The sequence below is a fragment of the Bicyclus anynana genome, chromosome 9, assembly GCF_947172395.1.
Source record: "Bicyclus anynana chromosome 9, ilBicAnyn1.1, whole genome shotgun sequence".
Classification (NCBI taxonomy): Eukaryota; Metazoa; Arthropoda; class Insecta; order Lepidoptera; family Nymphalidae; genus Bicyclus; species Bicyclus anynana.
The window spans coordinates 13,507,214-13,526,701 of NC_069091.1; the positions used below are offsets into that span (position 1 = coordinate 13,507,214).

Below are 19,488 nucleotides of genomic sequence, written 5' to 3' on the forward strand. Positions count from 1 at the left end.
ATTTTAATACGCTTGTCACTTTTGCACAGATAGCGAAGTGCCTGTGGGTTTTTAGGCAAATGCACAAAAATATTGTTTTCTGATACATATAATATATAAATTATTAAAATGAAAGAATTAAATGTTTTTTTATTATATTATTTTCATCTCACAAAGTTAATTTTATTCATAAAATGTTGAGCATTTTTCTGACATAAAAAGTCTTTGCCAAGATCTAAAAAAGTACCGTTCGTTTTTAGACGGATCATAAAGGTTTTATATTGCATTACGGCACATGTGCATTTTACTTTACATTACGGCACATGTGCGTAATGAGATACATTACGATATTGAAATTGGTGAAATAAGAGATACTTTACGAGCAAATGTGTTATAAAAGTAGTTAAAGTACACTTGTCTAGCAGTGTTTATATAAGTCATATGAAATTTTTTTTACCGCTTATAGTCTGTTCAATAGATTATTTATATGTAGGCTCCACTGCAGCTTAGCATCTTACGTAATTACAAGAAAAATGATATAATATTATAATACTAAAATGGATTTTAATATTAAAAAAAACATGAAAACGTATTTAATAAGAATTGTTCTAACAGGAAAGCCGCAACAAAATGAGCGCATCGTCGGTGGATCCATTACGAACATCGCCACTTACCCCTTTATGGCCAACATGAATTTAAATTTTGGGGGGGTATGGCGCGCAGGCTGCGGCGGTACTCTCATCACTACCACAGCCGTGGTGGGATCTGCTTCTTGTGTGTATGTATACATTCCATTCATATGACGTAATAGATTTGCAAATGTATATTTTATTGATTGATTTTGACTGTCCGTTGTCTTTGTTATCGCGTATTTCACTGACTGGCATTGGTTGTTTGCAAACGCCTGAAATCATCATGAAATAGAGTTGTTTAATAAGAAGTTTCTATGTTAAATGGTGAAATCTATTGGTCGCAAACTATGGGCTTTCTAAAAAGGCACAGCGGATGACTGATTCGATCACGCAGAGATACTCCCATCTATGATGGGAGTATCTCTGCGTGATCGAATCAGAAATGAGGAGATCTTGAAAAGAATCAAATTTACCAAATTAGCTCAACGAATCGCGAAGCTGAATGTTGGCAATGGGGGGGCAAGTTTGAAGAACCGTTGGACGTTGGGGTCCCATGGTGCTGGCCGACCCCGCAGTTGGAAGCGTAGTGTTTTTCCACCCCTCTACAGGCATAGTGAAACAGTGTTCACTATGCCTGTAGAGGTATACTAACCACCAGTAGATAGCATTGGCAGATAATTTTGAAAAAATCCCTTTTTCACTTCAAGAATTGTTGTTGATGCGATTGCGATGCAGTTATGCCCGAGGCCATCGATCGTAGATCGTTAGATGGGCCTCAAAGCGTCGCGGAATTGTCATTGGTTTCGCACATTGAGTACGTCATCACTCGTAACACATTTCTCTTCAATCATGTTGTGGTTTTTGTTTTTACACTTCCATATTGAACACGAAGGCATAGTTAAGGGATTAAAATAAAAAAGAAACAGTAAATATTTTTTTAAATCCACGTCCACCCACAGCGTGCGCTTGTTACGTACGTTAAGATGTGCGTGCACGTATTTGGGTAATGACATAAAATCTGCGTTCTTTAGTATGGAGGGGCCCATCTAACGATTTATATCGATGCCCGAGGTTCATAAATGGCGCTTTATTTTTAATTTTTAAAAGGAGTTTTTTCAGTCGTGTGGTTTTACACACTTGTTTTATTTACAGTGGAGCTCCTGACATTCACCTTTGGAGAACGCGCCTAGGTAGCAACTCTGCAACCAGCGGCGGTGTTACGATCAACACCGCTCGAATGACCCCGCACCCGAACTATCACTGGCAGCTGCGTGACGGCAACATTTTGGTTTTGAAGCTCGTGTCTCCCGCTCCGATTTCCAACAACATCCGTCCTGCCCGTATCGCAGGAGCAAACTATGCACTCCCCGACAATCTACATGTTTACGTTGCAGGATGGGGTCTATATGGAGTATGTACCTACATAAACACTATTTTTTTATAGATAATTAAACTAGTACTATTATAGATTTCGCACGGATGGTATTTTTAGATACCGGAGTGTGTGGGTTCGAATCCGGTCCGGGCCATACACCTCCAACTTTTCAGTTGTGTGCATTTTAAGAAATTAAATATCACGTGTCTCAATCGGTGAAGGAAAACATCGTAAGGAAACCTGCATACCAGATAATTATCTTAATTCTCTGCGTGTATGAATCTGCCAATCCGCATTGGGCCAGCGTGGTAGACTATTGGCCTTATCCCTCTCATTCTGAGAGTAAACTCGAGCTCAGCAGTGAGCCGAATATGGGTTGATGACGACGATAATATTAAATAACTTGTTTACAGGGTAGCGGTCTATCACAGCAACTAAGGCACGCAGATACCCGCGTTGTAAACCATGACCTCTGCACCAGGCGCCATGCGGAGCTCAGGGCCCGACCAGGCTTCGGCCACTTCCCCCCCGTGTGGCCTGGAGACCTGTGCACTGGTCTGCTCGACGTCGGAGGTCGGGGCTCTTGTGAATTCGACTACGGCGGCCCCGTCGTACACCAACGCGATATTCTGGTCGGAGTTATTGGCTGGAACTATGCATGTGGCCATCCCTACTACCCAACAGTTAACACCAGAGTGCCACATTATAGTAATTGGATAGTTTCTGTATCATAACTGTAGTAGTTTACTAATACAGAGCAATAAATGAAATTACAAGAAAAAATATACTTCTTTTTAATATTACCCCTATACCCCATTTAATTCACCTCATTTACCTGATATTGATCCACTAGGTATTATCGTTTCGTTTGAAAAAACACATAAGTGAGCAATGGCAGATTTACAAATTTACCACCAGTAGGCTATTGTATTTTTGCAGCCCCTACTGAACTCTGAAATTCGTTATAGATCCCAATCAATACAATTTCCTTAAATTGCAAGTACGGGAGTAAATTATTAAAATTATCGTTACACTTTCTTTATTTCTGCAGAAGATTTCCCGAATGCGATCCATCCAAGTTGGATTCGGCGGTTCACCTCTTTCTCGAAATTGGGCATACCTAACTGGACCATATGTCCTAGGTGTATGTATTCGTCTACAATTTCGAGTGCAACTTTCTCAACTATAACTGGGTGGAGCGATACATGAGCATTACACTTCATTTTCGTTTTAGTCATGTTCATTTTCGGGCCCACCTCTTGACCTGTTGAGAAACTCTGCTGAGGTCATTGAGAGTCAAAGTGGCAAGTAATGACCTTGTATTGCGAAGAGGTAATGGAGCTTAAAGAGGCAGCGGAGCAATTGAGAGAGTTGGCAGCAGATGCACCGTCGATACGAAGAAGAACTACGGGAGGTGGACAGTTTTCTTTTTTTTCTTACTTGATTTCGGTGTTTTTATTTTTTGGTTTGTTCTGTTCTCTAAGCTAATAGGGATAACGTCGAAGCGACAGCGTGGTATATCTCAGTCCATCCGTTGTTGCTTATTCTAAGTCGCGGAGGGTTGCGCTGGGTTTTAGGTGGTATTCTGGTCCCCTGATCGGCGAGAACCAAATACCCCCATAGGCGCGCCGTGTAGTCTCTTCCGTGTCACCTTCGGGAGGTTTTCCCAGCGAAAAAAAATGTTCAGGGCCTGTGCGTTGTTTTGTAGTGATAAAGCTTTCCTATCAATTAACAGGTTAGCAAGGGTTGGCAAGTTTTAATCTTTTATGAAATGACGAAGATCTGGCACAGGCTACTAGAGATTTACTGCCACGACATGTGCTGGGATTGCATTGGTTATATACCTAAAAGGCTATTTCATCTGATGAAATTAGAAAGAAAGGGCCATTATAATATCTATTCATAACTAGAAAACACGATGTTTATACATTACAAAAAATATCTGACTGTTATGATCACAACAACCAACAATCCTATGAGATTTTATATAGCTACCCTTTTCTATTCAATTACTAGATGAGTACTTAATTAGATATCTATCTATACACTTTAGTTAATTGCCAAGCAAACAGTGGAATTTTTCAGGAAGTTTAATCTATTTAATAGTTTATTCTGCAAACACGATTAAACTGGCTGTTACGTTGAAGACAAACATTGACCAACACTAAAGTCAGCGCAGCGAACGTGAAGACACTTTCAGTGTAAATGCTTTTATGATATTCCATTTTTAAAATTGTGAGTTCTTAAATATGAATCTGACGAACATCCCAGTTGAGGATAACTTGATGTTATGGACTTTATTCTTGAAGAAAGTTATCGTACGCGATCCTGTTTGGGTACAAGTTACCATTTCAGCTGTGCTATTAACAATATTTGTGGTAGGCATAATCGGCAACCTACTGACGTGTATCGTTATCTACAAAGACAGAAGCATGCACACCGCAACCAATTTTTACATCTTCAACATGGCTGTATCAGACGCAGTAGTATCGTTTGCGATTTTTCTCGAAGTCTATTTGTTTCTGGCGGAATCATACTTGTTTGGAAATATCGCTTGCAAGATACACTTCTTTTTTGTGATAGTTTTATGGAATAACAGTATTCTGGTTATGACTGCGCTAGCAATAGAGAGGTACATAGCGATATGGCACCCCATGATGCTAAAGGGATCACCTTGGAAAAGAGTGATGAAGGTAATAACAATAATATGGATAATAGCAATCTTGGAGACGACTCCTGAAGTTTTTACTGTGGAACTGATTAGAACCAACCACATCTCGGTGTGTTTCACAGTGCCAAGTCCATTTTCCAGAGTGGTAAACGGAGTTTTGGCCTTTGTTACTTTTGTGGTGCCCTTGGGGATCTTACTGTACGTTTACACGATGATCGCCTTAAAGGTAAACAACACAGAGAAATCGAATTCAAATAGACAAATATTCAATCATCGGGATAACAGGAGTAAAGTCAATAAACTGACTGGTAAGTTTATTTTATAAAACAAATAATATTTCACATTGTAGGACCAATTACAAAACTGGTCTATTTCCTACTTGCTTCCGGTGCTTTCATACAAATAAATAGACAAGTAATAATATTACGAGCAAAATATTTAATCATGACCATACTGTTCAAATTTTGTGCAAGTTATTTTCATGGCAAGACAGTCAAAATTATGAACGTAACGAGCTAGCTAACTAATTAATGTAAGCTGTTTCGACTAGGCATGTTAGTATTAAATAGTCTCTAATTTATAGTACATTATGATATAAGAGCGGTAAGTTGAAAATTACAGCCGAGATGCATTTTACTTTACATTACGGCATATGTGCGTAATGAGACTACTACTTTACGAGCAAATGTGTTATAATAGTGCATTATGATATAAGTGCGGTAAGATGAAAATTACAGCCGAGGCGATATTTGAGCAAGCTCGAGCCTTGGCGAGAGCTATATTAAGGAGCAGAGGCTGTAATTATCAAAGCGCACGTATACGCGAAACACACTTTGAAAATGAATTTGCATCTTTGCCTGTTTTCCTTATTGATGACATTTTGATACGCTTGTCACTTTTACACAGATAACGAAGTGCGCACACCAGCGTTTTTTTTGACAAATGCAAGAAAAACAGCCAGTATTACGAATAAAGTAAATTAATATTTTTGTGTTTCTGATACAGATAAATGGTTGACATTTATTGTCAAAATTATTAAAATTAAAGAATTAAATGTTTTTTTATTATATTTTATCTCACAAAGTTAATTTTATTTATAAAATGTTGACTTTTCTGAAATAAAAACTCTATGCCAAGATTACCTAATAAAAGTACCGTTCGTTATTATACGGATGATAAAGGTTTTATATTACATTACGGCACATGTGCATTTTTCTTTACATTACGGTACATGTGCGTAATGAGATACATTACAATATTGAAATTGTTTAAATAAGAGATACTTTCCGAGCAAATGTGTTATAAAATTATATACAGCGCGTAACTGCGTATTCTAACTGCTAGCGTAACTGCATATTCTAACTGCTGCGTAGCTAACATGCGTATTCCAATCGTAGGTGTTACTTTATTTTGAAATTAGAATCCTACATTTTCTGATGACTGAAGATAACGACATTTGCAATAGGATCATCGACGTCAGTTTATTTATTTTATCCGAAAAGATATGCGTGGTCATTGCGACTATATGTAATACTTCGTTTATTGTTTTCAGTAGCGATGACGCTATCGTTTCTTATCTGCTGGCTGCCGTTCTTTATCTTTCGCATACTTATTTTTTCTTTCGACATGCAACTACTAATGCAATTGGACAAGGTACGTCTACCCTTTAGTATTCATTAGCATACTACTCGTTGCTCAGACCAATTATAAAAGGACCTGTATCGTACTCATAGTCATGAACAAAATTGTCTGTCATTTTCTGAAGAAAACGAGCTTAGATTTTGTATATATCTTATTCTAAACTAAAAGTTTTTGCCCGTACACAATTCAATTACACAAAAAGGTGTTTTTAGGGAGCTTTTTACTATGACAGAAAAGTAACGTCTAGTGAGGCAGGTCCTATACAATGATTGGTCTGAGACTCGTTGCGAATGTTCTTCACTAGCAATGAAAAGATAACAAGGGATGGTTTATATTTGAAATGGTCGCGCCAGAAGCGTGTCGTGTACATGCTTCGGACGAGACACGGATTTGAAATGCTACGTTGGATTGCAATCGGACGGATGGACGGACGGACGGACAGACAGACATAGCGAAACTATAAGGGTTCCTTGTGCACTACGGGGCCCTTAAAATGTCTACTAGCCTATTGCAATACACATAATAAATTATTATACATATAATAAATTATTATACATATAATAAAAATGTTTTATTTGCAGTTTTGGGGTATTGGCTACAAGCTTGTGCTAGTGAATAGCTGGTTCAGTATCGTCCTAAACCCAATACTGTTTAGCTTAATGTCAACAAAATTTAGAAAAGCTCTGAAGGTATTGCTACCAATTATTTCTTACATAAATATCGTTAGTTATAGTATTTGATAAAGGGTTACTCTTTCTTGTAATACAATTTATTATTGTATACAGTATTATATAAATTCGAGTAGTTATGGTATATTATAATACAATATAATCTATTATTACTTAACAACAGTTTTTCTGTTTTCAGATGTTATGGAATAAAAAAATCTACAAGCATACCGAAATAACAGCTGTATAATATTAATAAAATTAAGGAAAATAATACCAAACAACGGATGAGAAAAAACACCTCCATAATCATCCAACCAAGAAAAGTGAATAAGTTATCACTTGTCAGTTACTGCATTCCAGTATCACGTAGTAATTCTGAAATACAGTATCTTGCAAAGTAAGATTAGAACAAAGTAAACAAGATGTTGAATAGTTGATGTTGATAGTCAAAGAAGTCGAAACAAAATGGATATTTATAGACATTTGAAATAAATATGAACAGATTATAACACATTATATACCAATTGTTAAAAATTAACCTTAAGTAACCTTGCTGATTTAATTAACATCATAAATAACCAATGAAATTACAAAACTATCTATAGTTTTAGGATGTAATCACTACATATAATACAAAGTCGCTTTCTCTGTCGCTATATCCTTATGTAAGCTTAAATCTTTAAAATTACACAACGGATTTTGATGAGGTATTTTTTTTAATAAATAGAGTGATTGAAGGGAAAGGCTTATATTTATAATAACATTAATTAAATCGTGGAAAAATACTGTTATTTTTGAGGTTTCTAATGTGATGTCGTAAATAATTAATTTTTTCCGCTAACATTGAAAACGCAGGCTGAAACCTACAAGATTTATCAAAATAATGTATTTAGTATTATACACATTAAAAACCACATTAAAAATTAAAAAGGTCTACAGAAAACTTCGCGATTGTTTATTTCTATCTGTTATGGAAATAACATTTTTTTGTACATTTACTTTTTACGAAAAGAAATGGCTAATTTTCGAGGCGATTTTAACCAATACAGCATTAATCCTTATCCAATATAATAATTGTTGATTTAATATAGATCTATAAGACCCTTTACAGCATATGATTTAAATAAATATTTTCGAAGAAATTAAAGATTTAAAAATTGTGGGACGTAGTGTTTGCGGTGCAGCATTGCGGGTCGTTAGTTATAGATATATATTATATTATTAGACATTTATAAAATGTAAAACTTCTCAACTTGTTCTGTTACAAAAGCGTACGTATATCGGTTGATTATCAGTACGTAATATTAGATCAGTTCTGAATTGTAAGTCGGATGGTTTCGTGACAGCTTCCAAACGAAATCTTCTCAACAAACTTGATACTAGACTCTTCATTTCCAGCATCGCAAATTTTTGACCTGAAATTAAAATAAATACAATAAAATTATCATCTTGTCCTCCAGAGCGGCCAGCACAGTGTTTACCTGCTATTGAAACCCATTCTTATTTAGTCTTTCCCCTCCTTATAAGTACATTCAAAATGATTGCTTTCAAAGCGTTAGCTTTTAGCGATCTCTGTTCTGTGGTAGTTATAATATAAAAATTGTTCTGAAATGTATTTCCTTTTAGAATTTTTGACGTGAATACGTCTTTATAATTGCTTTCATAGTGGGGTGTCATTGAGGTGAATAAAGGCCCAGCCCAGGCCCAGTACAAATTTAGGACATGTCCTTTGATATGAGGCAACTACCCTATTGTTATCAGGATTCACCCCTTCTGACAAAACATCAAAGCCATGGTCATCGCAGGAAGGTGGCTAAAATATTAGGATGTAGGAAATAAAATTGGCGTTTTGTAAGGGACGAACATAAAATCGATTTTATTTTAATAAATTATATTTATTTAATCAAAGTATGTACCATTACTATTGCACTTTTGCCATTTTAAAGGTAATTCATTGATCCCTTTACTAAAAAAACCTTTCCGACGGAAATCAATAAAATCTTTGAAGGCGCTTTGGACTGCCTCATGGGAGTTGAGTTTTTCCCTTCCAAGAAATTATCCCAATCTCGAAAAAAATGGTGATCTGTTGGATTACCATCATTCAGGAGCAAGGCCCGGGGAGTAATAAATTTGGTAGCTGTCTATTGTGCGGTGTGTGGTCTAGCATTGGCCTGAAGCAGCACTGGCATACCACTGGTACTTCAGGACAACGCTAGACCATTCACAGATGACAAACCTCGGTAAGCAGCTAGCTTTTCCATCATGGTTTACAGTTGCCGACAATATACTTCTGCCGTAATTGTCAGGCTAGATTTAAGAAAGCTGTAGTGAACTACACCGGCACTAGTTCCCCAAACGCTCACAAATAATTTTTTTTTGAGTTTCTGAACGTACACTTTTCATCACAGGTAGTGATTTGATTTCAAATCCCTTCATAATTGTGCTGGTTGAATAATGTAACCCAATATTCGACGAGCGTATGTCGGTTTACTGTACTCAATTCATGAGGTACCCTACTTTGAAGCTTTTTCACCTTCCTAATTTGCTTCATGTGGATTCAAACAGTTTTATCACTAACACCGCAGCCTGCAGCTTGCTTGGACGTGGTTTGCGATGGATCCGCTTCCACAATAGTCTTCAATTCTTCATTTAGTCTCCGGTCGTCCACGAGGATTGTACAGGAGATCAAAATTTCCATCATTGGAACCAAAAACTTACTATGATTTCTATTGTGACACCATCGCCATACACGTCAATAATCCTTTGAGCCATTTCTGCAGCACTGGTGCCATGATGGAACTCGTATTCGTAAATAATGCGATATTTCAAGTTTTCCATTTTGTAAACTTTTGATTTTTTTCTTTTGACGATTGACGCAAAGTAAAAACCATAAGAGGAGAAAACAAATAAATTAGAGTTTTCAGAACACAAAAACATGTAAATGGCTGTAAAAATTTGAAATTAGAATTCCTGACTAAAGAGAATATTTGAGATCAACTTAGCCATTCTTCAAAACGCCATTTTCAATGACAAGATCCTAATATATTTTGGAGAGTAGAAAGAGAACCCGTACGTAGTTCGTTCGTTCGTTTATTAGACGCATGGCTAGGGAATGCAACTTTCTCCTGAAATCAGCATTTCCTAATTACGTATTACAACTTGGGTATATTTAAGGTGCATCTTCTAGGCAATTGCGTTCCACCTTTAGTGACATCTACACATACCTTCAGGAGATATCGTGGTAAAACTCGAGCTTATTCCTTATAAAAAAAAATACCCACCAATGCAAATCCTAGGTCCTGCGCTAAAGGGTATATAGGCGTAGCGGTGTCTCTTAGCACAATTCTCTGGAAGAAACCTCTCAGGGATGAAGCGTTCTGGTTCGGGGTATATATCAGCGCGGCGATGCAAGTCATAGATGAATATGTTGTAGTTAGTGTTTGCTGGTATCGTGTAGCCGCCTGCAATAGATATCTTTATTACTAATTATTATTCTTCTACTTCCGCCATCTTCTATTCTAATTTGCTACTGATTGAGATTATTGTTCATACCAAAACGGTGACATTATTTCATACTATCGGACGTCCGCGACTCCGTACGCGTGGAAATCTATGAAAAGTTTCAACACCTATTTTAATTGGATAGAAGCAGGCGTTACTTTGCGGAAGTTCATCATGATTATATAATGATTTATTTATTTTGCAATTGCACGTTGTAGAGTCAACATCTCCTGAGGATGCTCCGGTTTCGGGGTGAAACGTACGTAGAGAGTATTTTGTCGGACCTGGGTAACGTTGTCGCATGGGTTCGTCGATTTTTCGCGGATGATAGCAAAATAAATAAATCATTATATAAACTATTTTAATGTTTTTGTCTGTCTGTCTGTTTTCTGTTTGTCCGGGTTAATTTAAAGTAAAAATACTCAAGGATTGAGTTATTAAAAATATTGTTGCCAGTATTACTGTTACACATGACGATAATCTAGTTAAAGTCGAAAAGGAAAAAGTAACAAAATACTTGTAGCTTGCTCACGAGATTACCGCCATGTGGAATGTTGAATCAACTATTATTGTTCCGATGGTTGTTTCAGTCTATCTTATAGCGAAAAGCTTCAACTAAAAAAAGCTTAAAATCTTAGAAAACGAGAAATATATAAATGAGAGTAAAGTAATTAATAAATAATAAGTGCTTACTTAAATTAATTTCTTCAGTTACATATCGCGCTATAAATGGCACGCTGGGATACAATCGTAAGGATTCCTTTATACAGCATTCTAAGTAAGACATTTCACTTAGTTCCTGCATTGTAGCAGAACGTTGGGATTCTCCAAAAATATTTTGCATTTCCTGATAGATTTTTTTCTGAAAGTTTTATGAGTGTAGTGATTGATTACACCTTATTCTATGTGTGATTTGTGCTTTAATCTTGAGAGATAAATGGATCAAATATTAGTAATATTACCGATAGATGTTGTCTTTATGTCTTACTAAAGAGGTTATTCAATTTAAAAGCTTTTTTTAATTCTGTTCCGTTTTCATAAGGAGCTTATTTTAATTTCTCAAGACTTTTTAATATACTTACTTGAACTTCAGTTTCGTTAGCAATTAACATTAGTAGAAATGCTAAAGCCGTAGCCGAGGTGTCATGGCCCTTAAAATATGAAATAATCAAAATTAATTTTAGAAGAAGTTATCATAATAACTAGCGGACGCCCGCGACTTCGTCCGCGTGAAAGTCGATGTAAACTTTCAACTGCCCCTACCCTAGCCCCACCTTACCCTACCCCTTCCCTACTCCTTCCCTACCCTACCCCTACCCTACCGTACCCTACCCTACCCCAACCCTACTCTACCCTACCCCTACCCTACCCCCACCCTACCCCTACCATACCCCTACCCTAAAAATAGCAAAATAAAAATGTCATTATATCGGCTAGTAAAACATAAATAGAATTAGTACCATACCTCAAACATAAATGTATCAACCTCTTCTCTAATCCCTTCCACGGTAATGTTTCCCAATTTTTCATTTTCAATCAGCAAATCTAGCATCGCCAATCTACCTTTTTTGTTGCTAATAATTTCATCATTTTCCTGTCGATACGATTTTATATTCATCAGAAATTGTTTTCTTTCGTTTATAATTTTATTTGTAAATGTGTGCAAGTCCGATAGCGCAGCTTTTTGCGTGCGTCCTATTTTTGACAAATTGAAAAACGGCTCATAAAGCAACCACGCTCTACATATCCTTTGTATTACGGATTCCCCGACGATTTCTATAGCATTTAGATATTTCGACATAACAGATTCGATTTCTTCAGTCATTGATGTTCCCATGGCTGTTTCTGTTAAAATAAAATACATAAATTTTAGTAATCAATAAATAATCTAATAGTGTCTCTATCTGTGATTTTAAATAAGTGTATTTTTCATGTGCTTAAATACAGTTATTTACACGATACTAAAACTAAAACTAAGTATTCCCTCCTAGGAATTACAGCTTTTCACGTACCACGTTATTACAATGAGAACTGAGTGATATGTAACATTCGAATATGTAACGATCACTGTAAGAAGTCAACAACATCAAATTCTTAATTCTAGGATTCTCAGATTTTGTCAGAAGAAAGAAATACCTCAGAGTTAAATAGCAAGACCTCATAATCAGAAGATCCGCAGAAGAATTAAAGTCACCGACGTAGATCAACGAGTAGCGAAGCTGAAGTGACGGGAAACATAGTTCGAAGAGCCGATAGACGTAGCGGAATCCCGAGTTGCTGGAATAGCAACGAACGACCTCAATAATTAAAATATTGTAATACATCTGCCTCGTGTGAGGTCCGACGAGGCTTTGCATTGCATTGCTTCGCTACTCGTTGATCTATGTCGGTGACTTTAATTCTTCTGCGGATCTTCTCGTTGCAAAGATAGGTACATTTGTATGTGGTAAAATGAACTTAACCTACCACACATGATTTGTAGCGTCGTAGAACTTATCAAGGGGAGTAAGTCTGTCTGTGTGTTGTCGACCTCCATTTCTACTTTCTTCAAAAAAACTTCCGTTTGTTCAGTGAATGTTTCATAATATTTTTTCAAAATGTTAAAGTGGAAAGCTGGGGTCAACAATTTGCGCCGTTGGTGCCATTTAGAGCCTGCGAAATTAAATTAGGTACGCTTATATAGCAATTTTATTTAGTTCTTATGCCTTGTTATATTTATTTGATTGATAATAAATACTTAATGAGCGATGTGATGGTGAAACCTTCGGTATTTTATAAAAGCTTGATTTCAACATTATAATCATGGAGATAAATTTAATTATCTAATTATAATACGCTTTATATCTGAACAATTGAGTGTGTAGAATCTAGAACTTAGAAGCTTGCTACCTCCTAAAGCAACGATTGTCCAAATTTTATGCAGATACCCACATTGTTAGAAGCATGAATTAACAGCAAACTTTTATAAAATCACGAAACTTTGACAGGCTCCAAGAATATTAGCAAGCCATTGCTGTGTAGGTTAATTTCTATTTAAAATGTCGGTTTTTTACCATTACTAGTTAAAAGACCTTGGCCTAGCCACGGCCGAAGAAATGAGTAGACTCCCCCTTTATCATTGTAGTGAGGCGACGACAACACTTTCTGTAAGATGGTATTAACTCGTTAGTAGTCAGTGGTTTCCATTTAAACTGGTAAATTATCTTTATTGTCAAAGCTAATATTTAATGTAAAAGTACTTTTAAAAAAATTACATTGATACTTTTTAATGTTTGGTCATCGATTCGGTTTATATTAACGTCAACTAACAACAAAGGCGGAACAATCCCTCCCTGTGTAACGCCCTAACTGAAACAGTGGGTATTTATATATGTATTTATAAAATATATATTTACATATAATATATATATATTTCATTAAAACTCTCCAACACTCCCTACAAACTAGGGCTCAAATTACACGAATGGTACAGAGCTGAAAATTTGCCATAAATTTGGAGAACTCAAAAGTAGAACTTAGATTACTTTTTACTCTATTCTAATGGAGGATCTAGTAAAATATATAAGATTTTCAGTACAATTTTAATTTCTGTATCGTTCTGAAAAATGGGCCAATCTCGGGCATCTCCTTTTAATCAATGTACCTCAATATCTTCTGGATTATACAAGGCAACGGACCAAATGTTTCCAGCGTGCATTCGAATCAAACCTCCGTATATTTTGTATATCTTCCTTAGAAACAGAAATAGTTTATCTGAAACAAATATATTGAAAGAGAATTTTCAATAACAAAAAAATCAATAAATAAAAAAATATAAAACCCGACTGCCTAACCTGCTCGCATTATAGTCATTCGCCTCGCGTATTTTGTGTAATAAATAACATTTTACTAACTGTAAGGTTTTTTAATATGGCCATGATAAACAATTTTGAAATCAAATTTGATACCGCAATATTCGAAAAAAAAAATTTTTTTCACCTCGAGTTTATAGCGTCTCACAGTCGTCGTGTTGATTTTTTTTATTTAACTTTACCTATCTAAGAACACTTGGGTTATCAAGACATATCTAACAATATCTTAATTGCGTAAATCCGTTCAGCGATTTTGAAGATATGAAATAATAATAGTACATTATGATATAAGCGCGGTAAGTTGAAAATTACAGCCGAAGCCGAGCCTTGGCGAGAGCTATAGTAACACACACACTTCTAACACAATTTCTGAAAATTAATTGGCATCTTTGCCTGTTTTCCATATGATGACATTTTTATGCGCTTGTTATTTTTGCACAGATAACGAAGTGCACACACCAGCGTTTGTTTTTTTAGACAAATGCACCAAAAACAGCCAGTATTACTATTAAAGTAATATAACATTTTTATATTTCTGATACGGAGGTTGACATTTTTTGTCAAAATTATTAAAATTAAAGAATTAAATGTTTTTTTTATTATGCTTTATTTTTTTAAGTTAATTTTATTCATAAAATGTTGAGCACTTTTGACATAAAAACTCTTTGCAAGATTTAAAAAAGGCACATTTGCGTAATGAGATACATTACGATATTGAAATTGGGTAAATAAGCGATACTTTACGAGCAAATGTGTTTTATAGAATATTACATACATACGAACATACATACATAGAAGATATGCGCAAAAAACATAACCCTTCTTGCAGTCGGGTAAGAAGAAAGTTGGTCCTTGGAAAGTTTGGAGCTTGTGTGGCTTTGCATTACGAGGTTCGGTGTTCGAATCCTGGGACGGACTATGAGATATTAAGTTTTTCTTTTTCTAAGAGATTTTCAGTTAAAATTCTCAGCCCGGAGTTGAGCAGTTGATGGTATTGTACCCCGTCCCTCGGAGAGCACGTTTATCCGTCTGTTCTGATCGTAACAAACGTGTAGAAAGTGATAGTCCAGTGGATATGACCTCTGCTTCCGATTCCGGAGGGTGTGGGTTCGAATCTGGTCATTGAAAACATTGTGAGGAAACCTGTATACCAGAGAATTTTCTCAATTCTCTACGTGTGTGAAGTCTGACAATCCACATAGGTCCAGTGTGGTGGACTATTGACCTAACCCCTCTCATTCTGAGAGGAGACTCAGCAGTGAGCCGAATATGGGTTGAGGTATACAGGGTGATTCGGACTTTAGTACCGATATTTTTTTTCGTGGTTCAGTATCATTAATAGAACATAAATCTACAAACAGTTCGATACATTTTATGTAATTTTTTTTTATCAATTTATGTCTCAGAAATAACAAAATAATGGACACATTACCAAACAAACTGCGCAAATGCTGGCGGCACTTTGTAAGACGCAGACAAAGAAATACCGGCCGTAGGCATATTGCTTCGGCTTCGACTGACGGGGGTGGCAGAGGTGAGGGGATCGAAAAATCCCTGAGGACGCCTACCGAATTGCCGATGGGCGACCAGTGACAGACAATCTGCCGTCGCTTGCGCATTTACTATGTCGGGATTTTCAAATCGCGACTATTACGAAATGGGGCGAGTGTATTTGCTCAGCAATGAATGCCTTCGTGCAGCTTGCACAATGTACGAGTGAGTGTTCCTAGGCCACGAGCCCAAGGAATCCTGAACCCCGCAGTGCCTAATGTGAGGAACAAGTGTTTTAAATAAACTAAATGAAAATTTTATTAAAACGTGCTCGGTTGTGCCTTGAAAGGAATGGACTTCATTTCGAACAATTGTTAAAATACAGTGATTAAAATTTTCAAATTAACAAAAACAAACTTAGTAAGTAGATATCATTGATGAATGTAAATATGCTGATTACAATTTTTTAAATACGCCTTTAATGCAAAAGTTTGCGTAATAATAATCATCATTTGTATTTCATTATTTCAATCGAAAGTTCATAGTTTTTATTATTATTATTATGCATGCACTTCAGGCGTTATTGATGGTCTTAAGCCCAATAAAGTATGAAAGGAATATCGGTACTCAGCTCAAAAGTGACGACCTTTAATTATTATAAAAATAATAGGTATCAAACAAAAATAAAATAAATGCACAAAGGTCAACGGCCCTCGGCGCGGGCGCTCGCTAACCTACCTACCAGCTGATTTTGTAGTTGCCTATTACCTAGTACAGCGATAGGGTGACCCTCAAATTCTGTTTAAACGTAAATAACTTTCTCTAACGATAACTTTGTTATTTTTGAGTTAAAAAAAAAAGAAAAAATACGTGTTCATTAAATTTTGTTTATGTACAAAATATAAAAATATCCGTACTTAAAAAAATTTCTTCCTGTATAGTGATCGTTAATGAATTTAACATTATCGCCTTAAAGCCCCACAGATGCACTGGAACAGCATAGTAATTGATAAAGATCCTCCACGCTGCTCCAATGAGGATTGACGGGTGATAATGTCACTTTCATTAATGATCACTGTCAAATCAAATCAAATCAAAAATCATTTATTTCAAGTAGGCTCAGTTTACAAGCACTTTTGACACGTCAGTTGACTATTTGTAAAGATTCTACCACCGGTTCGGAAGGCAGGTTCTGCTGAGAAGATACCGGCAAGAAACTCAACAGTTGCTCTTTTGAAAAGTCATACAGTATTATAATTTACAATTGATAACAATTACAATTTCTTATAGTTTTATTTCCTGTGTGAAGGTGGAAGCTGATCCAATGGCCTCCAAGCGCTTTTATCTTTAAGGAACTCATCAATGTTGTAGTAACCTCGACTAAGTAAATGTTTTTTAACACATTGCTTAAAGCTATGCATTGGCAGGTCCATCACAGTCTTGGGGATCTTCTTATAGAAGAGTACACCCAAACCTACAAAAGATTTTTTTACTCTTTGGAGACTATATGCAGAAATAAGTAACGTATGCCTGTGCCATAGTGGCTTAACTTGAGTAAAAGAGTGTTATGGTCAACACAATCGAACGCCTTGGACAGATCACAGAACACACCAATAGCATTCATAGAACTTTCCCATGCTTCATAAATAAAAGTTTTAAAAGTTTAGCCCCTGCATCAGTTGTATTGCGACCTTTTGTAAAACCATACTATTCAGGATGAAACAAGTTATTTCAATTAAAATGACATAAAAGTTGATTTAATATGATTTTTTCAAAGACCTTGCTAAGTGTTGGCAATATTGTAATCGGTCTATAATTATTAAGATCTGATTTGTCTCCTGATTTAAAAAGTGGTATCAATTTGCCATGCTTCATTAGGTTCGGAAAAATACCTAAGTCCACACATTCATTAAAAATAATGGCTAAGTGTCAGATGTTTATAATAATGACCAGCTGGCTTATTCACTATCTTGGTCTTTATTATCAACCTAATAAAATGAAAATCAAATCAATTATCAAAATGTCATTTACCTACTGTGTGGTGTATCCACAAAGTAGGTAAGCACTGGATGACATTTTTACATAGAATCTCAATTGCGTATAATGTCAACTAGCATACGTCAAAGATAGTTATAAGCCTACAGGACCGACAGCCTGATGTCCTTTCCGAGCTCAGACTAATTAGATAAGGACCTCTCTCGTTAGACGTTACTTTTCTGTCAAAGTATATGATCAACGATCTAATGCGATTATAAAAACTGTATCTATAGAATCGATGTTTCATAGTTCTAATCGTGTTCGTCGGTTAAAAAGCTCCGTAAATATAACTTTTTGTGGTAGTTGAATGGTTATACCAAACAGGCAAATACTTCTACTTTAGTATAAGACTAACTTCCGCCCGCGGCTGCGTCCTCGTTGAATAGTTACTTTGGGCTAACGCTAACTTCAACCCCTTTGATGTGATGTTATTTTAAAACTGCTATATCTTCTAAAATATTCATTTAAATCGAATGATGTAAAGGGCAATTTTGTATTAAATTAAATATTTGTGATGAATAATGCATTATTTTAGAGCAAATTTAGTTAGCATGAAAAAGGTTATATATAATATGAGCTAACCTTAAAAGAGAAGGGGGAAAATTCTGTCATACATGATTTTTGCAAAACTTTAACCGAAAAAACTTTAAGCTCTCAATAATATTTATGATCATATATATTATTGAGATAAATATCTATCTGATGGTCTATCTAACACTGAAATATTTTTTCTAATCGGACCAGTAGTCCCTGAGATTAGCGAACAAACACAAACAAACTTCAGCTTTATAGTATTATTATAAGTATATACCAAATCTAACCTCTTTTTTCTCAGAGAATAACAGACAATTTTTGCGTAATTTTGGGTGCGATACTAGTTTTTATGTAATTAGTCTGAATATCCGAGGCACGGGACACCACCAATTTCCCAACTCCAGGCTGAGAATTATAACTGAAAATTCCTTAGATGAAAGAAAAACTCATATTAACTGACCAGGATTCGAACTCATGACCTCGTTATCTTAAACCACATAGGTTAACTACTGGATCTAACGAAGCAGTTCATCATTATCAACCCACATTCGGCTCACTGCTGAGCTCGAGTTTCCTCTCAGAATGAAAGGGGTTAGGGCCTAACCCCTTTCATTCTGAGAGGGGTTAGCGTGCATAGCATAGCGTGGTGGACTATTGGCCTAACCGTTAGGCCAATAGTCCACCACGCTGGCCCAATGCGGATTGGCAGACTTCACACACGCAGAGAATTAAGAAAATTCTCTGGTATGAAGGTTTCCTCACAATGATTTCAATGACCGGATTCGGGCCCACAACCACCGGAAACATGATGCTTTCCGGGATGAAAAGTAGAAAAGTCTGTCAATCCAGAGTAAAATGTATTTCCTTTCCAAATTTCAGGTTCAGCAGTGTGGCGTTAAAGAGTAACAAACATCCATACAAACTTTCGCGTTTAAAATATTAGTAGGATAGGATTGTACTTCGAACTTTGCAATGGTCATCGGACGCATGAAAAATATCATTTGTAAAAATCTACACGTAAAATTACAAATAATAGTTTATACTTACTTGTAGGCATCCAAAAATGAAATGAATTTCCAATAAGAGGGAATGATCTGGGTCCAGG

At 36.0% G+C, this 19,488-nt stretch overlaps 2 protein-coding genes across 2 annotated transcripts; one reads left to right on the plus strand and one right to left on the minus strand.

Annotated features, from left to right (window-relative positions):
- The first annotated feature begins 604 nt into the window (after nucleotides 1-604).
- Nucleotides 605-2,731, plus strand: LOC112047464 (trypsin, alkaline C-like). The gene is made up of 3 exons (XM_052883400.1): nucleotides 605-757; nucleotides 1,764-2,022; nucleotides 2,400-2,731. The coding sequence occupies exons 1-3, from the start codon at nucleotides 660-662 to the stop codon at nucleotides 2,718-2,720; spliced, it is 678 nt and encodes a 225-aa protein (XP_052739360.1). The 5' UTR covers nucleotides 605-659; the 3' UTR covers nucleotides 2,721-2,731.
- A 5,059-nt stretch (nucleotides 2,732-7,790) lies between these two features.
- On the minus strand, nucleotides 7,791-14,167 carry LOC128198385 (cytochrome P450 4C1-like). Its single transcript, XM_052883616.1, has 8 exons — nucleotides 14,114-14,167; nucleotides 13,524-13,614; nucleotides 12,937-13,122; nucleotides 11,936-12,315; nucleotides 11,553-11,621; nucleotides 11,164-11,332; nucleotides 10,251-10,430; nucleotides 7,791-8,384 (listed from the first exon to the last, which is right to left on the minus strand). The coding sequence occupies exons 1-8, from the start codon at nucleotides 14,165-14,167 to the stop codon at nucleotides 8,218-8,220; spliced, it is 1,296 nt and encodes a 431-aa protein (XP_052739576.1). The 3' UTR covers nucleotides 7,791-8,217.
- Between the last annotated feature and the right edge of the window lie 5,321 nt (nucleotides 14,168-19,488).

Bases quoted from the DNA above. Each gene is read 5' to 3' on its own strand.
- LOC128198385 (XM_052883616.1), bottom strand. From the start codon at position 14,167: ATGCACGCTGGAAACATTTGGTCCGTTGCCTTGTATAATCCAGAAGAT. The intron at 13,615-14,113 runs GTACATTGATTA...ACCATCTTACAG, and splicing joins ATAATCCAGAAGATATTGAG to AAAGTGTTGTCGTCGCCTCA. The intron at 11,622-11,935 runs GTATGGTACTAA...TCATATTTTAAG, and splicing joins TTGATACATTTATGTTTGAG to GGCCATGACACCTCGGCTAC.
- LOC112047464 (XM_052883400.1), top strand. From the start codon at position 660: ATGGCCAACATGAATTTAAATTTTGGGGGGGTATGGCGCGCAGGCTGC. The intron at 758-1,763 runs GTATGTATACAT...TTTTATTTACAG, and splicing joins GTGGGATCTGCTTCTTGTGT to TGGAGCTCCTGACATTCACC. The intron at 2,023-2,399 runs GTATGTACCTAC...ACTTGTTTACAG, and splicing joins CAGGATGGGGTCTATATGGA to GGTAGCGGTCTATCACAGCA.